This window comes from Drosophila suzukii, chromosome X, assembly GCF_043229965.1.
Source record: "Drosophila suzukii chromosome X, CBGP_Dsuzu_IsoJpt1.0, whole genome shotgun sequence".
Lineage (NCBI taxonomy): Eukaryota > Metazoa > Arthropoda > Insecta > Diptera > Drosophilidae > Drosophila > Drosophila suzukii.
This window is the reverse complement of record NC_092084.1, coordinates 24,762,068-24,783,150: the sequence shown is the minus strand read 5'-3', so window position 1 is coordinate 24,783,150 and position 21,083 is coordinate 24,762,068. Positions and strand designations below refer to the sequence as shown.

At 40.4% G+C, this 21,083-nt stretch overlaps 4 protein-coding genes across 4 annotated transcripts; 3 read left to right on the top strand and 1 right to left on the bottom strand.

Annotated features, from left to right (window-relative positions):
* Positions 1-6,839: 6,839 nt before the first annotated feature.
* On the top strand, positions 6,840-8,229 carry LOC118878217 (uncharacterized). The gene is made up of 2 exons (XM_036820047.3): positions 6,840-7,018; positions 7,072-8,229. The coding sequence occupies exons 1-2, from the start codon at positions 6,868-6,870 to the stop codon at positions 7,230-7,232; spliced, it is 312 nt and encodes a 103-aa protein (XP_036675942.2). The 5' UTR covers positions 6,840-6,867; the 3' UTR covers positions 7,233-8,229.
* Positions 8,230-10,614: 2,385 nt separating this feature from the next.
* Positions 10,615-12,047, top strand: LOC136117309 (uncharacterized). Its single transcript, XM_070997720.1, has 2 exons — positions 10,615-10,838; positions 10,892-12,047. The coding sequence occupies exons 1-2, from the start codon at positions 10,658-10,660 to the stop codon at positions 11,050-11,052; spliced, it is 342 nt and encodes a 113-aa protein (XP_070853821.1). The 5' UTR covers positions 10,615-10,657; the 3' UTR covers positions 11,053-12,047.
* A 1,955-nt stretch (positions 12,048-14,002) lies between these two features.
* Positions 14,003-21,027, top strand: nod (no distributive disjunction). Its single transcript, XM_017075321.4, has 7 exons — positions 14,003-14,263; positions 14,329-14,523; positions 14,841-15,378; positions 15,679-15,824; positions 18,068-18,258; positions 18,321-19,022; positions 19,087-21,027. The coding sequence occupies exons 1-7, from the start codon at positions 14,153-14,155 to the stop codon at positions 19,190-19,192; spliced, it is 1,989 nt and encodes a 662-aa protein (XP_016930810.3). The 5' UTR covers positions 14,003-14,152; the 3' UTR covers positions 19,193-21,027.
* Positions 15,495-17,961, bottom strand: pkm (Pinkman). Its single transcript, XM_017075320.4, has 2 exons — positions 16,193-17,961; positions 15,495-16,128 (listed from the first exon to the last, which is right to left on the bottom strand). The coding sequence occupies exons 1-2, from the start codon at positions 17,941-17,943 to the stop codon at positions 15,849-15,851; spliced, it is 2,031 nt and encodes a 676-aa protein (XP_016930809.3). The 5' UTR covers positions 17,944-17,961; the 3' UTR covers positions 15,495-15,848.
* Positions 21,028-21,083: the final 56 nt, after the last annotated feature.

Below are 21,083 nucleotides of genomic sequence, written 5' to 3'. Positions count from 1 at the left end.
TTTGGTTCTTTGTTTTATTTACTTCAGAAGGGGTTTAAATATAATAAAAAATGCATTAAAAAGATTAGAAAAATATATTAGAAAATAGTCATTACATTCACCTTAAATTGTATATAAGAGGTATGTACATGCCCGTCTGTGACACTAGATTTTATTTTCATTTCATCAGACATTTAGTGCACCTTACTTTATTTTATAATATAGAAAAATAAAAATGACTGAATTTTTTAAATTTTACCATAGATTAGCTTAATGTGTTTTACAAAATACAGTATAAAAACTAAACAGTTGGGATTAAGCATGTAGATTCTAGAGATTCCTGCGCAGAGGAAGTTTGTTTTAGCAAAGTGCCACGCCCACTCTAATGCCCATAACGTCTAGTCTGTATGGCACCCAGATTTTTAAAGATTTTCTTTCAGTGCAAACTGAAATTGATTTTATTGATTATTTATCAAAACCTATATAGATCCTGAAAATCATACAAATAGCATTTTTATTTTAAAAGGCATAGCAAATTAAGTTAAGCTGACTTCCCAAGGGATAATCAAAATGCCCTGGAATTGTATTTTATTTAAAACTGAGTAACGGGTATACGATTGTCGAGCACTCGACTATAGCGTTCTGAGTTGTTTTATTATTCTATTGCTAGGAGGTACACTAGTCACGCATGATCTATTTATACTTAATGAGTTAATAGAAAAGGATTTGGTGGAACACACTTATTACTTAAAGGCTTAACATGTTTTGCTCTTCAGCAGAATTTTGATAGAATATTATTAAGGTTTTGGCGGGAAAAAGGACAAGCTGGTAGCTCAGAGATGGGAGTGGGACCAGAGTGAAGCTTATCGTTCGTAGGGCACCCACCCAAATCCAAGATCCAGGCCCATTCCGTTCCCATTTCGCGGGCACTTTGGTATTTTCACCTGCGACATTTGTCGCTGTACGTGATTTCGAGCGACGATTAATCAACTGCGTGGGCGCCGGCGGGAAAAAGAGATGAACTCTGCCACTCCGGCGATTACAAAGGCACACGCACGATTCCTATGACGATGTTTCGCTAACTCAAAAAAAGTGGAAACGCCATGGTCGTGTGCCTCGACTATTAGATACCCGTTGCAATTAATTTCAAATTACTTACGCCTCCAGAAGTACATACTATATATATATGGTGCCAGGAGCAATCCCATTGAGGTGGGAAACCTTGGAAATGACGTCACTGACCATGTCAGACCGAACCTAAAAAACCTTTGGTATTTGGTATATTATAATGAATAAAATATATGCAGTAGAGCAGGAGAGAACCTATAGTCGAGTGCCTCGACTATCAACTTACATATTTAACGTATTTACTAATTCAGAATATAAATTTCGCTTTTGTTCTACGAGTAACGAGTATAAAAATTCCAAATTCTGCAATTTTAAAATAAATCTCTACCCCCGAAAAGAAGAATAATATGTTCAAAGACAACGAAGCTATAATTTTATTAATATTATTTTCTTATTCATTTTCCCATCGTTGTTATGGCAGCTGTATGTAGTCCTCCGATTAAAATAAAATTGTATTGAAAGTTCTGAAAACTTTTAAAAGAGCTTTACTGCAGAGTAGAAGAGATTAGGATCGAAAACAACGAGGCTAGAATTTTGTTTCTAATATTTGTCAGATAATTCCTATGGTATCCTTAAGATGTCCGATCCGGCTCGATCTATAACCTGTCTGCAATAGAAAGAAGTCTTTTGGGAAAGTCTCATCCCGACAGCTTTCAAATTGAGAGAGAACAGAGTACATTCAAAATATCAGTCTATATTCGCTTCACATGTACTACATTTTGCTGTTAAAACCATAACCGCTGTAGTTAAATAATAAACTGAATAGTTAACTAAATAACATTTTTAAAATCGGGCCATTCCACAGAAAACCTCTTTCGGACGACTTGCATATGAGGGCACACAATTAATGCAAATGAATACTTGAAATTGTTAATTTGGGAAGCTTGATCGAATGGCTAAGATATACGATGCCAAAATTCTGAGGGACAGCCAGGCGACAAGAAAGACATCAAATGAATTTTAATACGCGCCAGGGGAGCCGTCAATAATTAATTGGGCGAATGGCCAGAGGCGAGGCCGAAGTTTTCGGGTCTCTCGTCTTGTTATTTTATTGTCGGAGCTTCAATAATTGATTATTGCGAAATGGACTGCGGAAATGGGGCAAGTTCATTCAATAATAATACCGATTCGCCAGCGACAACTTTGTCGTGTTGGTGGCGCCTCTTCGACTGCCCCGAAAATCGGAGCAAAAAATGTAGGAAGAGGACCCATGGAATGGGCATGAATAAACATCAATAGGAATTTTATTGTGAAAATATTTGTCGCTGCCGGTGTGGTAGGTCAGCAACAACAAAAAAGGCTACACAAATTCTACACTGGAAAAAATAAAGTGCTCAGTATAAATATTAAGGTCTTTACAATTTTGTTATATAGTTTTTCGATTAACATTTTTGCTCGGTGCATAAAAATAAGTTATTCAAAAATTTTGATTCTTGATTGCTATATGAAAGAATATTTTCTATAAAAAAATGTTATTTCTGTAGATAGTGTTAGAGCTATCTACATTTTTAGAATATATATATATGTTTATTTTTCCCCCTGCTGCCAAAGGGATTAATGTTTTTGTGTTACACAATCAATTTAAAAAGCTGCTATCAGGTTCAAAACATCAATTAATCTCATCTGATAAATCATAATATTATAATTATATTATATTTCTAGGGTCGGTTTTTTTCAGTGTACGAATTCTAGCCTGGCAATGACCGCAAACAGACAGAAAAAGAGCGAAAAGGAAAGGAAATTATGGAGTAAACGAAAGTCATGGGAATTTATTGCTGTGCTGTGTGCAAACAAACGGAGAGAAATATCGTTCAAACGGTCCACTTTAATAGCTTACACAAGTAAATAATTCCCAAGGCATACATAGTTCAGCCTATGTACAATGTACATATGTGTGAATATTTACATAGACACAGTTTGTCAAGAAATTCATCGCAAAAGTGTTACTGTCATAGAAATTTAAGATTAAGTTGAAAGCTTGAGGTTAATAAATATGGATTTCTTAAAATTTATCTTGTTGAATTTTGTATATCTAAGTATTATAGTGACCATATGATGGATTACGTATGTACATATTTGATATAGTCGTCCAATTTTTTGATATTATGTATGAAATTCTGAAATCTTAGAAAAATGCTTACCTCCAAAAGTAGAAGAGAGTAAGATCATTTTTTGTAAATTATTTTCTCATTAAAACTACATATATGATACATTCGTCTGATTAAAAAACAACTTGTCTCAAAATTCTGAAATCTTAAACAAATGCTGTACCCCAGATTAGAACGAAGCTACAATTTTTTTCCAATTATTTTTTTCGATGCTTTCTTTTGGAGCTATAGGATATAATGGTACGATCCGGTCCGTTTCGACTTATATATGTATGTACATATGTATACTACCTGCAATAGAAAGATGCAAAGTTTTGGTGAACTTTTATCACGAAAGCTGTACAACTAAGAGACTAGTTTGCGTAGAGACTGAGAGATGGACAGAATAGCAAGAATATATGTACATATGTATAGTACAATCTTTTTATGGTCGGATATTTATATTTCATTGCATTGCAAACTTCTGATTGAAATTATAATACCCTCTGCAAGGGTATGATGTATCTAGGATTTATCGAAATTAAAGACAAACACATTTTTGGAAATTTTTCAAATCTAATAAATGCTATTGATTTGCTAAGCAATCCTTATCGACAGTATCTCAATCTCTTTGGATGAAATTCGGGTGGCATTCGTACGCACATATACAAATATATGTACATATTACAGCCGAAGAGATTTCTGTGTCACCCCGTAAATAGAAATCTTATTTTTTCAATCCAATTTTTTTTGGATTTGCCTTTTGCTTGACCTTTTTTGCGGCGACGCGTGAACGATGACGTCGACGTTCCACCGGCGGCAATAAAATTGATGTCACGTTTTTATGACGCCGTTGATGAGTCGTTATCTTTGATTTCAGCACGCAGGCTCGGTCGCCATTTCCGTTTCCTTTCCACACTCCGCCATTATCCTTCTCCACTTGCTTTGCGTCCGAGACCCAAGTTTACAAAGCCGCATCCCTCACACCCACACCCACACTAACACCCCACCCACGCACACACTCAAGCCCGAACAACAGGACACGAAAGACATCGACAATTGCGTCAGGTGGTCGCGGTCCTGTGGTCATCACTCTTCTGTTTCTCTGCTGGGTTTTGCTTTTTTATGCTTTTAATTTACGCTCAGTTCAATTTGGGCTTTTTGTTTTATCTCCCGCTCATAATTTATTGTTACTGTTCTTTCTCTTCGTTTCGTTTCGATTCGCTGGCATTTGCCAATTGAACGCAGGAAGCACTCATGTCGATTGCTTCGACTTAGCGAAATACCCTTTACCCACAGAAATGTATCGTTATACTCTACGAGTAAGCGAAATACCCTTTACCCACAGAAATGTCTCGTTATACTCTACGAGTAACGAGTATACTAGATCCGTCGGAAAGTATGTAACAGGTAGAAGGAAACGTTTATAACGCCATAGATCTCAGAAACTGTAAGAGCTAGAATGTATGAACTTAACATGCAGATTCTTGGGCTTCCTGCGCAGCGCAAGTTTGTTTCAGCAGGGTGCCACGATCACTCTAACGCCCACAAACGACTATAACTCTAAAACCGTCTAGTTCCAACATTTTTTAATATTTAAAAATTTAAATGACATATTTTCTTAATTAAATACTCATCTACATGCCTAAAATTATTAAAGTAGGACAAGTCATTAAAAAGTTATAACCAGATAATAATAAAAATTTTGCAATTAAATTAAAATTGCACTCCATATGCAAATCAGCTGTTTCACTAACACCAAGCCGCAAGGGGCGCTATAGACTAGGTGGCGCTAGATGTCGCTATAGGCTAGGGGTGTTAGTGAAAAAAACAGAGTTGCTGTAAGCAAATCTTTATCCCTCTCGCACTCCCTTAAGCTGAGTAACGGGTATCTAATAGTCGAGGCCATCGACTGTAGGATTTTCTCTTGTTTGTGCTTGAAATCCACTTGAAATTTTCAATCAGACAGTCAAAACTCTCAAAGAAAGCAAATTTTTAAGAAATATGTCCCCGTATCCTGGTTCCTGTGGTTCTTTGTTTCCGTTTTATTTTACACCTGTTCTTTTTAACGGCATCACTGCAATGGAATGGAGACTTGTGAAAGTTTTATCCTGATAGCTAGAAAACTAAGACTAGTTTGAATAAAAACGGACAGATGGACTCATCTGGTGATGCTGATCAAGAATATATTTACTAAATAGGATCGGAAACGCTTCCTTCTACCTGTTACATACTTTCCGACGAATCTTTTACTCTACGACAAACGGGTATAACAATTAGCTAATTCAATAAAAATTGCACACCACATGAAGCAAATCGGCTGTTTTCACTATCACGCCACCAAGCCTATAGACGCTAGGGGGCGCTATGGGCTAGATGGTATGATAGTGAAAACACCCGTTTTGCTGCAAGCTGAATAAAGGGTATCTAATAGTCGAAGCCATTAACTACAGCGGTTTCTCTTATTGGTACCAAGACCTTTAATATGTCGATTGGTTCAGGAGAAATTACAATCTCGCTTTGATGCTTGTATATCTCCATCTCCCTTCTGCTACAGATTAGATTAGATTTTTAGCCCAAGCTGAATATAAAATACGTTTCCGTCAGGATAGCAAAGAAATAGTTCGAATCTACAGATGAGTATACTAATAAATCAATGTAAAATTACTTGTGTACTCGCTTGTTCATATCCTGACTTGTTTATTTCATTTTTTTAAAATTATTTTTGGTTTTTGTACATTTTTTTTAATTGCTTGAAGCCCGTAAGGAAATTAAAATTGTGTTTTATTTTCTTCTTTAAGTTTTGTATGGCAATCTAATAAATAAATTGATCCAAAAAAATAAGTTGACAAACAACTTTAAAATATAAGTAGGGTGACTATTAAAACATTTTTTGCCTTATTTGCTAATATTTTTTACGCAACTGTATGTGTTTTTTCATCGATTTTATTAGTTTAAATGTAGATAGATTAACAACTTAGCAACGCAATTTGTGTATAATTTTATTAATTGTAATATCGAAGCCTACCAATATACCCAAAGAGTAGTTTTTGGTATTTTTTAGGTATTTCTTATACCTCTGTTCTGTTGTTATTTTATAAATAGTAACGTTAATATGTGACAAATGGTTGTGCTCAATGCCACATTTACATGTTAAGCTGTTAAATTAGAAAAAAAAATGTCTGGTGCGACGTGTCCCGACCGAAAAAGGTTAAAACCAAATTAAAAAGAACTGTAGGCAATTTCAGAGTCAATCCAAATCTATTTCGCAGTGACAATATCAGAGAACATTCTAAAAAACATCGCATTAAAATATTTCATCAGAATTCGCTGAAATCAAGGGTTGAATGAACTTCCGCATAAGTGTTGCGGCAAAACCCCCTTCTATTTTTCTCCCGAACGAAAACGACAGTATTTTCAATATATCTTTAAAATTTTAAATGCGACAAAATTAAGACTAATACACAATATACAGCTTCGGAACAATAAAAAATAAAGCATTTATTTCAATTTTAAAAGTGTACAAACGTCCCGAGCAACTTCCTGGAAGTGCCCATATTCACTAAATAAAGATTTTTCTCTCCTTGAAAATACCAAGAATCCAGGGCTGCCGTCAACCAATCTGCAACCCTGCAATGATTACAGCTAATCAAGTTGGCTTTTGCAAGTTGTCATGGCATTCGAAGGCACTTGGAAAATATTCCCATTAACGATGGACGAGAAAACGAATTACAGGCTGAGCAAAACCGACTTCTATATCCGTTCTGATCTGGAGTTCGTGGACAGTCTGCTTAAGGACTTTCGATTGGAGGCACTGGTTTACAGTGAGTTGAAAGCTGGAAGTAAAGGCAAATATTTTGTGAGTGATTTGCTTCAGATTTAATCAGGGGCAAGCTGGTGGAGAACCTTTCCAGCGAGAGTGTCGAGGATCTGGAGAAGACGCATTTAGAGCGGATCGACGAGATGAGGAGGAGGCCCCGCCAGCAGGCGCTGATGATCCTGGTTCCCTTGCTCCCTGGCTCCCAGCCAGAAGTCTGAGCCGGGGATTACTGCTGCTTACCTTGCGGTATGAAGGAGAGGGGCACTGAACAGTGCCTTCCAATCCGGCGGCACCTGCAGCTGCCGTTCGGGGTCTTCACAAGTTCAGCTTCAGATCGATGTCAACTATGGCATTTTCGCCTCGTATCCCTAACGCTTTTCGTTTCGTAGCTCGTCCAGAGACTCTACCACCCGAGCGGTGAGGGCCCCAATCCCTCGACCCAACCTTAAACCCCAGGGTTAAATTCTTAAACTCGTGGGACTGCCTGATGAAGACCTTCGATTATAGGTTATAGGTTATATCTTATTGTCAAAGGTCTTCCCCTGGCAGCTCCAGGAGTCAATGAATTCACTCCTAAATGTTTAACGGTGGGTCGAGGGATTGATTCCCTCAGCGCTCGGATGGTCTTAAGTCTCGGGATGAGCAACAAAACGGGAAGCGTTAGAGATATGAGGCAAAGATGCCATTGTTTGCATCGTTCTGAAGCTGAACTTGTGAAGACTCGGAACGACAGCAGCAGGTGCCGCCGGATTGGAAGGCACTCCAATCCTCGGCTTTGGTTGAGCCTGTTCAGTGCCCTTCTCCTTCACATCGGCCATCATGCACCCATCAAGATCCCATGGGTGACATCGAACTGGAGCTGGAGTTGTTAGGACCCGGAACGGCGGCGACTTTGTCAGCGGTCAGTTGAAGTAGAGCGTTGTAATGTTGGACACGATGCGGGATGTGATTGCGCAGGCGGAGTGTCAGCCCGAACGGGGATTCCCCGCCGACGCCCACAAGCGCATGCGCACCTCTTTAGATCTGGAAATGGAACACTGATACCTATACATCGTATCACACATCGAATATACATATACCGGAGTCCCGGAGAGTACGAAGACGGATCCCTTACCAGTCCGGCATCAGCCACAATACGGGTTTTCTCGTTGACTATATCTAGTATTACTCCAAAGCGAATTATTTATAAATAAAATTAAGAAATATTACTTTTCATTTGCGTCAATCTGTTGAGTTCCTAATGCGTTCGGAGATATATAATGTCTTTTAGGGAATGGGGATCGTTGGCATGTGTAGCAAGTTGGTCAAAACAGTCGGTAATCGTTATACTCTACGAGTAACGGGTATACTAGATTCGTCGGAAAGTATGTAACAGGTAATGTCTCGTTATACTCTACGTGTAACGGGTATACTAGATTCGTCGGAAAGTATGTAACAGTAGAAGGAAACGTTTCCGACCCAATAAATCTCAGAAACTATAAGAGCTAGAATGTTGGAACTTAACATGCTGATTCTTGGTCTTCCTCCGCAGCGCAAGTTTGTTTCAGCAGGGTGCCACGATCACTCTAACGCCCACAAACGACTATAACTCTAAAACCGTCTAGTTCCAACATTTTTTAATATTTAAAAATTTAAATGACATATTTTCTTAATTAAATACTCATCTACATGCCTAAAATTATTAAAGTAGGACAAGTCATTAAAAAGTTATAACCAGATAATAATAAAAATTTTGCAATTAAATTAAAATTGCACTCCATATGCAAATCAGCTGTTTCACTAACACCAAGCCGCAAGGGGCGCTATAGACTAGGTGGCGCTAGATGTCGCTATAGGCTAGGGGTGTTAGTGAAAAAAACAGAGTTGCTGTAAGCAAATCTTTATCCCTCTCGCACTCCCTTAAGCTGAGTAACGGGTATCTAATAGTCGAGGCCATCGACTGTAGGATTTTCTCTTGTTTGTGCTTGAAATCCACTTGAAATTTTCAATCAGACAGTCAAAACTCTCAAAGAAAGCAAATTTTTAAGAAATATGTCCCCGTATCCTGGTTCCTGTGGTTCTTTGTTTCCGTTTTATTTTACACCTGTTCTTTTTAACGGCATCACTGCAATGGAATGGAGACTTGTGAAAGTTTTATCCTGATAGCTAGAAAACTAAGACTAGTTTGAATAAAAACGGACAGATGGACTCATCTGGTGATGCTGATCAAGAATATATTTACTAAATAGGATCGGAAACGCTTCCTTCTACCTGTTACATACTTTCCGACGAATCTTTTACTCTACGACAAACGGGTATAACAATTAGCTAATTCAATAAAAATTGCACACCACATGAAGCAAATCGGCTGTTTTCACTATCACGCCACCAAGCCTATAGACGCTAGGGGGCGCTATGGGCTAGATGGTATGATAGTGAAAACACCCGTTTTGCTGCAAGCTGAATAAAGGGTATCTAATAGTCGAAGCCATTAACTACAGCGGTTTCTCTTATTGGTACCAAGACCTTTAATATGTCGATTGGTTCAGGAGAAATTACAATCTCGCTTTGATGCTTGTATATCTCCATCTCCCTTCTGCTACAGATTAGATTAGATTTTTAGCCCAAGCTGAATATAAAATACGTTTCCGTCAGGATAGCAAAGAAATAGTTCGAATCTACAGATGAGTATACTAATAAATCAATGTAAAATTACTTGTGTACTCGCTTGTTCATATCCTGACTTGTTTATTTCATTTTTTTAAAATTATTTTTGGTTTTTGTACATTTTTTTTAATTGCTTGAAGCCCGTAAGGAAATTAAAATTGTGTTTTATTTTCTTCTTTAAGTTTTGTATGGCAATCTAATAAATAGATTGACCAAAAAAAATAAGTTGACAAACAACTTTAAAATATAAGTAGGGTGACTATTAAAAACATTTTTTGCCTTATTTGCTAATATTTTTTACGCAATTTATTAGTTTAAATGTAGATAGATTAACAACTTAGCAACGCAATTTGTGTATAATTTTATTAATTGTAATATCGAAGCCTACCAATATACCCAAAGAGTAGTTTTTGGTATTTTTTAGGTATTTCATAGACCTCTGTTCTGTTGTTATTTTATAAATAGTAACGTTAATATGTGACAAATTGTTGTGCTCAATGCCACATTTACATGTTAAACTGTTAAATTATAAGAAAGAAAAATGTCCTGAACGACGTGTCCAGAATGAAAAAGGTTTAAAACAAAATTTAAAAAAATAACTGTTGGAAATTTCTGAGTCAATCCAAATTTAATTGTTCATTATTCTAATATTCAACAACATAAAAAATCGTATTAAAATATTCCGTCAGAATTCGATGAAATCAAGGGTTGAATGGACTTCCGCAAAACCCACTTCTATTTTTCTCCCGTGCAAAAACGACAGTCTTTTCAGGATATCTTAAAAATTAAAAATGCTTAGGAACAGTAAATGGCAAAGGGGATTTTTAAATTTTAATAGATTACGAACGTCTCAAGCGACTCCCTGGAATGGCCCATATTCACTATATAAAGATTTTTACGCATGTCTCCAGAAAATACCAAGAATCCAGGGTTGCCTTCAACCAATCTGCAACCCTGAAATGATTACAGCTAATCAAGTTGGCTTTTGCAAGTTGTCATGGCATTCGAAGGCACTTGGAAAATATTCCCATTAACGATGGACGAGAAAACGAGCTACAAGCTGTGCGAAGGCGACTTCTATATCCGTTCTGATCTGGAGTTCGTGGACAGTCTGCTTAAGGACCATCGATTGGAGGCCGAACCGCAGGCACGTGAAATTATCCTAGACCTGGTTTGCAGTGAGTTGAAAGCCGAAAGTAAAGGCCAATATTTTGTAAGTGATTTGCTTCAGATTTATCAAGGTGCAAGCTGGTGGAGATCCATTCCAGCGTGAGTGTCGAGGATTTGGAGATGGCGCATTTAGAGTGGACCGACGAGATGAGGAGAAGGCCCCGCCAGCAGGCGCTGAAGCTCCTGGTTCCCTTGCTCCCTGGCTCCCAGCCAGAAGTCTGAGCCGGGGATTACTGCTGCTTACCTTACGATATGAAGGAGAAGGACTGGAGTGCCTTCCAATCCGGCGGCACCTGCAGCTGCCGTTCGGGGTCTTCACAAGTTCAGCTTCAGATCGATGTCAACTATGGCATTTTCGCCTCGTATCCCTAACGCTTTTCGTTTCGTAGCTCGTCCAGAGACTCTACCACCCGAGCGGTGAGGGCCCCAATCCCTCGACCCAACCTTAAACCCCAGGGTTAAATTCTTAAACTCGTGGGACTGCCTGATGAAGACCTTCGATTATAGGTTATAGGTTATATCTTATTGTCAAAGGTCTTCCCCTGGCAGCTCCAGGAGTCAATGAATTCACTCCTAAATGTTTAACGGTGGGTCGAGGGATTGATTCCCTCAGCGCTCGGATGGTCTTAAGTCTCTGGATGAGCAACAAAACGGGAAGCGTTAGAGATATGAGGCAAAGATGCCATTGTTTGCATCGTTCTGAAGCTGAACTTGTGAAGACTCGGAACGACAGCAGCAGGTGCCGCCGGATTGGAAGGCACTCCAATCCTCGGCTTTGGTTGAGCCTGTTCAGTGCCCGTCTCCTTCACATCGGCCATCATGCACCCATCAAGATCCCATGGGTGACATCGAACTGGAGCTGGAGTTGTTAGGACCTGGAACGGCGGCAACTTTGTCAGCGGTCAGTTGAAGTAGAGCGTTGTAATGTTGGACACGATGCGGGATGTGATTGCGCAGGCGGAGTGTCAGCCCGAACGGGGATTCCCCGCCGACGCCCACAAACGCATGCGCACCTCTTTAGACCTGGAAATGGAACACTGATACCTATACATCGTATCACACATCGAATATACATATACAGGAGTCCCGGAGAGTACGTACCAGTCCTTACCAGTCCAGCATCAGACGCAATACTGTTTTTCTTGTTGACTATATCTACTATTATTCCAAAGCGAATTATTAAATTTGTAAACCAAATTAATAAATATTAAGAAAAACACGGAGTTTTCATTTGCGTCTTTTTAGAAAAGAACTCGGACATTATTACAACATACAAAACATTCACTGAGACCTCTTAGATCTTTTCGGAGGGTAGGCTGAAAAATCGGAGTGTCTGTTCCTAATGAGTTCGGAGATAAGTATATGCAATATTAATTTTCTTTTAAGGAATGGGGATCGTTGGCATGTGTAGCAAGTTGCTCAAAACAGTCGGTATAAAAATATCCGCAAACAAAAAATACCCGTTACTCGTAGAGTAAAACCGTATTCTAGATTCGTCGGAAAATAAGTAACAGGTATAAGGAGGCGTTTTCTAGAGATTCCTGCGCAGCTTGTTTTGTCAGGGTGCCACGGCCACAAGCCGCCCAAAAAAATGCGACCGAAATGTATAGCTCTTGTAAATACCATCAATTGACACTATGTGACGCTCACAGTTTTGATGCTAGAATAATAAATTAAACAGAAATGTATTGGTTTCATTAAAACCTATCGATTTTCCTAAAAAAAAAAGTTGCCCACGACCAACTTCCAATTTGAAAGCGGTCATCTAAACGTTATTAACTTTGATCAATTTTCAATTTAAAAGCTGAGTAACGGGTATCTGATAGTCGAAACACTCGACTATAGTGTTCTCGCTGGTTTGTTATTGAATTAGTAAATAGTTAATTAATCTTCTAGTGCAATGTGCAATGATAACTTTACAACTTTGTACCATGTTTATAATTCCCATCTGAGTCCAGAGTATTATGAATGTTTACGAGTACAAGCGATGGGTATGTCCCATTCTACCTCTTTTTATGGTTACATGCTTTTTTCATAGTACCCCTTAAAGTGACGTAACACAAGGGCAACTATCTAATGGGTCAAATTGCCAATTCGATGGGTTAAGCCCATTTTACTATTATATTGACCAATTTTACCAAAGAGTTTTTTGTCTGTATATAAATTGCTTGCCTGAATGAAACTCCCAGCCTTGACCAATTCGCCAACAGCTATGATTGCTGATGTGGTAAATATTCCACTTGCCAGTTTACAAATTGCCTACGGTTTTGAGAGAGGTAAATTTAATTGCTTGTTTATTTCTTATTCGGTTTCGGTTTCCTATGGCTGATCAGCTGATTCTGCAACAGCGACATTCTATATGAACAGCTACATTTGTGTGCAGACGCTATGAACGTGACGCATCGATATAACGATAACGCAACTAATAGCTAACTAACAGAGAAGACACGATAATTTATACTAAATTATATATACTTTTCAGTATACTTTTTATCATAACGCAAGAAATATAATATGTTCGATATTGTGAAAAACAGATAACAGGAATAGATATGAGGGATGATTAACTATTTTTTTTAGCAATTGCCTTCGCTTCAGTCTTCTTTTAATTGTTGGGTTGGCCAAGGAAGCCGCTGTGAGCAGATAGGCGTTTGTTGTACCGACTCCAATGCCGGTTAGTCTTTATTCTAATACAGGGAATGTGGAGGTCATTAGCTAGGGCGTCCTTCCTGATGTACCAAGGCGCATCTGCAATCATAAGCAGCGCTTGGTTTTGGACTTTTATGACGATCGAGTCTGAAGCCATGCCCCATAATTGGACGCAATACGTCTTTAAGGACACCACAATTGATTTGAAAAGCAAAACTTTGTTGCCAAGGCTGAGCTTGCTCGTTGGCTTAAGCAGCCAGTTGAGCTTACTAAGCTTAGCATGACATGTGAAAACATGTGACTTAAAAAGTGCGCCAAAAAGCTAATGGAATGTTAGGAGGGTGTCTCGGCTTTCGCTGCCAACATTTTGGTGGGACTGTACTGTCGGTATATTTCGGTATATATCAGGAAAAATACCAGATATGCCGACGGTATTTCGTATACGATCACACGCAAATGTTAGGAGGATGTCTCGGCTATCGCTGCCAACATTTTGGTGGGACCGTACCGTCACACTGTCGATAGGTTCGATATCAAATAGCGTCTCCTGATATCGAAAAGCGAAAATCAAAATTGCCCAAAATCGGAGTTTTCAAACAAAAACAACAACGGCACGTCAAACCACAGCCAAGCCAAGCAAGAAAAATTTGGAATAAAAACAAAATAAGGTCTTATGGACAAACTGAGCGCAGTGCGCATTGCCGTCCGCGAGGCGCCTTACCGCCAGTTTTTGGGGCGTCGGGAGCCGAGCGTCGTTGAATTTCCGCCATGGGGCGATGGAAAGGTACAATTATAAATTTTGGGACCCAAGCAACTAACTGTAACTGACCATGTATCTGCAATTTTCAGTCGCTAGTGGTGGAGCAGAATGAATTCCACTTCGACCACGCCTTCCCGTCGACCGTCGGCCAGGATGAGATGTACCTGGCTCTGATCCTGCCGCTGGTGGAGAAGGCGCTCCAGGGATTCCAGTGCACGGCACTGGCCTACGGGCAGACGGGAACGGGGAAAAGCTACTCCATGGGAATGGCGCCTCCGGACAAGGTGGGTTCCAGTTCCTTGCTCATAGCAGCCCTTGATTTTCCCAACAGATCAAATTTTTTTTGGGAGAATATTATAGTTATTGTATCCCAATAGCTATCCATCATTAGTTAAATGATCACTTAGTTTTAAGAGGATTTTAAAGCTAGAATATCCCGTGTCTAAGTAGAATAACTCAACCACTTCATAATACCATATGCTTTTAGTGTCAAAATATTTATATTAAAATAGGGTTTTTTTTTCAAATGGCATATATTTTGGCCTAATGATCATAATGGAATCCAACTTTCAATACATATATTCCCTTCAATCCTCGGCAGATCCAAAAGCCCGAGCATCTTGGTGTTCTGCCCCGCTGTCTGGCCGACATCTTAGAGCGTGTGAATGCCAAGCAGGAGAACGAAAAGGAGCCAATCCAGGTGTTCGCTTCCTTTATCGAGATTTACAACGAAAAAGCCTATGATCTCCTGGGCTCCTCACCACATACGCCCATGGTGACTGCGCGTTGCCACAGATGCACCTGCCTTCCCTTGAGCAGCCAAGAGGATCTGCAGGACCTGCTGCAACAGGGCACGGGGAATCGTCGCGTGCGCTCTACCAAGATGAATTCCAGCAGTTCCAGATCACACGCCATAGTAACCATACATGTGAAAAGTAAAACCAGCCATGCGAGACTAAATATAGTTGATCTGGCCGGATCGGAGGGTGTAAGGCGCACCGGGCACGAGGGCGTGGCCAAGCAGGAGGGAGTCAACATCAACCTGGGACTGCTCAGCATCAACAAGGTGGTGATGTCCATGGCGGCTGGCCGCACTGTGATTCCCTACCGCGACAGTGTCCTCACCACAGTTCTACAAGGTGAGTGGAAACGTTCATAGAGTGTTACGCTTCTGCATATTCATATTTCTTAATTTGGTCGTTTTTATACCACCGCAAAACTGTGGCGCCCACAGAACAATAATTTACGAAACCAATACATTGTAGTTACAATTTGTATTCTAGCAATTTTCACATAAATAAATGACAAAAGGTCATTGTATTCCGTGCCGACCGCTGATTTAAAGCATCTGTTTTGTTAAAACCTTTATTGATAGTATAATTATCCTGATTATAATTCCAATATAAGAATTATGTACTTAATCTCCTTATCCTTTCCAGATTCGCTCACCGCGCAATCGTATCTAACTTTCCTGGCCTGCATCAGTCCCCATCGATGCGATCTTAGCGAGACGTTGGCCACTTTGCGCTTTGGCACCAGCGCCAAGAAGCTCCGCCTGAATCCGATGCAAGTGGCTCGCCAAAAGGTGAGCTTCCATACCCATTGCTTCCTAGATATAGTTAAAGTCCACGCAGTCGAGGATCACCTCTCGCATACGCTGTTTAAAAGTCGCCTCGTTGCCCACGCCCAGGAATCCGGCGCCCTGCAGATCCGTGGTGGCTCCGGCCTCGATTCGCTCGCTGATCGCTTGGAGGTCGGGCACATCCTGGCCCTGCATTGTCACGATGGGCAGAACCATCATGGCGAGGAGCAGGCCCACAGGAGCTTTGGTGGCCACCTGATTATCGAAGGCAGGACGGGGAAGAAGTTGCTCAAACTGCTCGCCTAATCTGTTGCAAAAGTGTACAAGTTCGTAACACTACGGTCAAATATGTCAGATTTGGTTTCTCTTACCTGTTTAGGTGCAACCCCAACTCTTCGTAGTATTCCTCCAGCATATTTTTGAGGTACCGTTGTCGGAAGTCTCGCGAGGTGCATGTGAAGAGGAAATAGGCTAGATCGGTGACCGGGGAGGCATATCGCATCAGTTGCCAATCGATCAGGCGAACATCCTCTAGATCTCCCCCCTCTGCTCTTTTGTAAAGGATGTTATTGTTCCAGCAATCGCCATGGCAGATAACAGCGAAGGGTTCGCAATTGGATCCGCTGACCAAAGGGAGCAGCAGCTCAAAGTACGACCCTCTGGCAAAGTACGCCTCCAGGCGAATCCTGTAGGGATCATCCCCCGGTGAGACTAGTGAAGAAAGGGCACTTCCTTTGAGATTCTCAAAGTAGACACCCAACGCATGATCCTCACGTCGCTGCTGAAAGATGTCCACCAGCTGCTGGAGTTTATGCATTCTCTCAGGAAACTGACGCTTCCCGGCCAGAGAAATCGCATGTAATTTGGCATAGGTGCAGATAACCTGACGCACATGCTCGATGGGTAGGTCCAGGAAGCGATTGTGGAGATGGAACCCAGAACAAGATAGGTCCTCTAGCACGATGCATTCGTTCGGCTCATCCTGACGAGTTCCGAAACAAAGGGCGTGCTGCCGGAAACGATCCTCTGCGGGGATCTTCCACTTCTCCTGAATCATGTCAGCCAGTGGCAGGAACACCTCATATGCTGCCGTTTCTCGCAGGAAACATGGTCGTGCGAAGAATTGCTTGCGGCGCACGCGATTCTGGGGAGGAAGCTTCACCACCAGGCTGCGCTTCGAGTCGGAAGCCACCTGTAGCCGCCAAACCACGCCCAAATAGTTGTCACCCTTGGCACTTGCTCTGTTTAAACGTAGTTCTGGATTGGCTCCTAGCTCCGGCCATAGTTGGTTGACCAGTTGGCGGAGGAACTGGGTTACATGCTCGTTGGGGAGATCCTCTTCTGGCTTCGATGCTTCTCCCCCTTGTTCTTCACCATTCTCTTGTTCTTCCTCAATCCTGTCTATGCACTCCTTATTCTGGGTGTCCACACCTGGGTCCGGCAGTTTGACCTCGGAGCATTCCTGGTGATCGCCTGCTGAATCTGCACCAGCAGTTTGCTCCTTGTGATTATCCTGCTTCTCCAGATTTTCAAGATTATCTGTGAGCTGCTCCGGGTTCTCTGAGATTTGTGGATGCTGTTCTTCGCTTTTTAAAGACTCGTCACTCTCCAGAATTGCCTGGTCTTTCAGATTTATTGGCAAATGTTCCTCGGTCTGCGTAGTTTCTTCCAGTTCATCTTGTAATTGTCCTTCGGGCTCATATTCTTTTTCTAAAAGCTGATCCTTAAGCTCGGGAATATCTTCTTCGAGCTCTTCTATTTCTGTAAGATCTTCTTTTTCTAAAACTTGTTCATCCACAGTGTTCTCTTCCAGCTTTTCTTTTACTAAGTGCTCCGCTAGAATACATTCCGGTTGACATGCACCTCTCCTCAATTCATGTTCCGGATCCTCCTCCGAATCCTGATCTTTCTCATTCTTCGGACTATCCTTTATTTCTTCTACTTGCTCCTTTGCGATATCCTTATCGAGTCGGTCTTCATCCTCTTGCCGTTCAAGATCACAATCCAGAATATTTTCAATATATTCTTGCAGGTCCTTCTCTTGATCGGCTTCCTCTTCTATAAGTTGCTCCCGCTCTTGGTCTTCCGCGTCCTCCAGCTGCTTCTCGCTGGGCTGCTCCATTGCACACTACGACACCGCCCCGAGTGTGACCCGTTTATATAGACAACTCAATCCAACCGCAACGACCGCAAGTCGAATGATGCACTTACTCAAGTTTCAATCTTCTGTCTTACTCTGATTGCAGCAATCGCTGGCCACACGGACGCCTCACGTCTTCCGCAAAGTGCTGAGCAGCTCGACGGCCATCAAACGCCAAGCCGCCGATCAGAACAGCCTGTGTGTTCCCAACCCAAAATCCGAAATGGCCAAGCCGCTGGCCAACGTTCTCCAGCGAACTCGTTCCGAATTGGGCCTGACCCCCAAAGCCAAGAAAAGGTGAGTAACAGAAAAACAACCCTAGAATTCCCGAAAAATTTTGTTGATGCTATTCCTCGTAGGGCTCGCGAGCTATTGCAGCTGGAGGATACAACGCTGGAACCCTCATCTATTCACATCTCGGACAGCAGTCTCAGCCTGGTGGGTTTCCAGGCTGAAATCGAAAAGGACAGGCAACTGATGCCCCCACCTGGAGTGGGAAATGGACAACCCAGCAGCCTGCACTCCACCGCAGTGAGCATTGCCGAGGTTGATGAGCAGGAGGAGCCAGCTGAGATGCCGTCGATCTCTGCCTCAGTTCGCACCCAGCTCTTCAGGACAAATGTCAGTCCCATAAGTCTGCGGTCATCCAGCATACTAAAGGAACTCAGCGGGATCCAGCCAATGGAGGAGACTTTGATTACTGTTCCCAAGCAACCGTCTATTCTCCGACGCTCCATGCGTCTAGCCAACCAAAGACCGCAGAGCTACGGGGTCATTCCCAAAGTTATTAATTTGCGCAACGCGCAACAGTCAGCAAGCCAAGAACATTCCTCTTCCGTCTCGGTAAAAAAGGAGAAATTTAGCCAGCTCAAGGATCTCATTACACGGGTTGAAGCTCCCCCAAAAAGAAGTCGTTCGAGAAACAACACTTCTCCAGCCGATGAATGGATGGCCCATAATAAAAGTTTATTCCTTGACCTGCTCAACAGGGGCAGCGTGAAGGAGCTGCAGAAAATTCCCGGTATCGGCCCAAAGACAGCCTTTACTTTGGTTATGCATAGGTTAGTTGATATTGTATCTAATTGAATTTAGTCTTATCTGACTGTTGTTTCCTCAATTATTTAGATCTCGCCTGGGATGCTTCCTGAATCTAGATCAAGTAAAAGACCTGCCAATTTGGCCCGGAAAGAGCTGGAATAGGTTTAGCCAAGCCAACTGCTTGGAGATTTGATTAATACGTATATAAGATCAGTTTTACGTTCAATTATCTATAGGGTTTTTTCTTATGATTTACAAAATCCTTATTTATAAGTAGAACACATACCTTGACACTAACAATAAGGTTTTTGTGTGTAATATGTGTAATATTTCTTAATGTTTTTTGTTTGTTTTTGACTTTTTATCGATTCATGTAAGCTAGATTACTTCTCTAATAAGCTGTATGTAAACCAATGTCTTAAATTAGGTACATTATGTGAAAACTGTTTTATACGGTCATCATAAATAGCAAAACAAGTACGCTTTCCCTATTTGTGAGTATTGCACAGTCAACATATTATTTTATGGAAAAACTTGTTTCCAACTATGTTCGATTAACATTTGTCCTTATTAAAAAAAAATTTTATAGCAGTCGGTGGTTCTGAAGATAATCCAATTTTTAGGCCCATATTTGTAAAATTACCTGTGTACCTAAATAGCATACATTGGATTTAAACTAAGAAACGTGGCGTCGAAATTTTTTTTTTAAAAACGTTTAGATTCTTGAAAATGTTTATATTTATGAAAAGTCTGGGCAAATGTGACTTGCCACAAAGTTTCAAGCCAAGTCTCTGGGTAGTTCAAAGTCACCATCCAAGTTCAAATCAGTTTTAAAGCTTTAAAGGTAGACTAACACATATTTTGGGCTTATGATCCTTCAAAATGTCTTTGAAAATAGTGGTGTTGATAAATATAGTCTTATTAGGAAAAATCCAGTCGTTACCGCCGTTAAATATTGAAGAAAAGACAGAAAATATAAAATCCAAACTAAAGTCACATGAGACTTTAGGTGTTAAAAAATAATACAAAATATAGATTTTCATGTTTTTCGTCTTTGTACAACTGTAGATAAAAGACCAAGAAAATGAGGTGAGTTTCATAAAGGTCGGCCAATAACCTACCAGGATACGCATAGCGACATTTTAATGTTTATATTAAAGTAGTCTGTCAGTATAAATTTGTATGCAACGCATGCTTTTTGCCAAACCAATTCTGATTTTATTTTCATCACTATGCGTGTCCTGGTAAGTGGATCTTCATGAAACACACCTCATTTTGTTTGTCATTTTATCTACTGTCGGACAAAGAAGAAAAACACTAAATTTATTTTTTGTTTATTTTTTAACACCTAAAGTCTCAAGTGACATTAGTTCGTTTTTTTATGTATTCCGTCTTTTTTTCATTTTTTACGGCGGTAGCGACTTGATTTCTCCTAAATTGACTATATTTATCAACACCAGTATTTTCAAAGACGTTTTGAAGGATCTTAAGTGCTAAATATGTGTTGCTGTACCTTTAAAGCCCTAAAACTGCTTTTAGCTTGCATTATGACTTTGAACTACCCAGATACATGGCTTGGAACTTTCTGGCAAGTCACATTTGCCCTGACTTTTCATAAATATGAATCTTATCAAGAATCTAAACGCCTTTTTTAAAAAAAACTTTCGGCGCCATGTTTCCTAGTTTAAATTCAATGTGTCTTAGGCCTAGTATTCAACCTAACAAAAAGTCGTCCAAAACCAAAAACTTTATATAAAAAAACAACGTTTTTTGTATATAAAGTTTTTGGTTTTGGACGCATTTTTGTTAGGTTGAATACTAGGCCTTATTTAGGTACACAGTTCTTTTTACAAATATGGACCAAAAAGTTGGATTTTTTTCAGCACCGACTGCTATAAAATGATATTTTAATTAAGTTTAAATGTTAATCGACTGTGCAATACTCACAAATAGAGAAAGCGCACTTTTTGTGATATTTATATGATCATGGTTTCATAGAACACAATAAAATTAATTATTTACTTCCAACACTGTTCGAATCGTGTATGTATAAATTTTTGTTGGTATCTCCTAGGATACTTCGA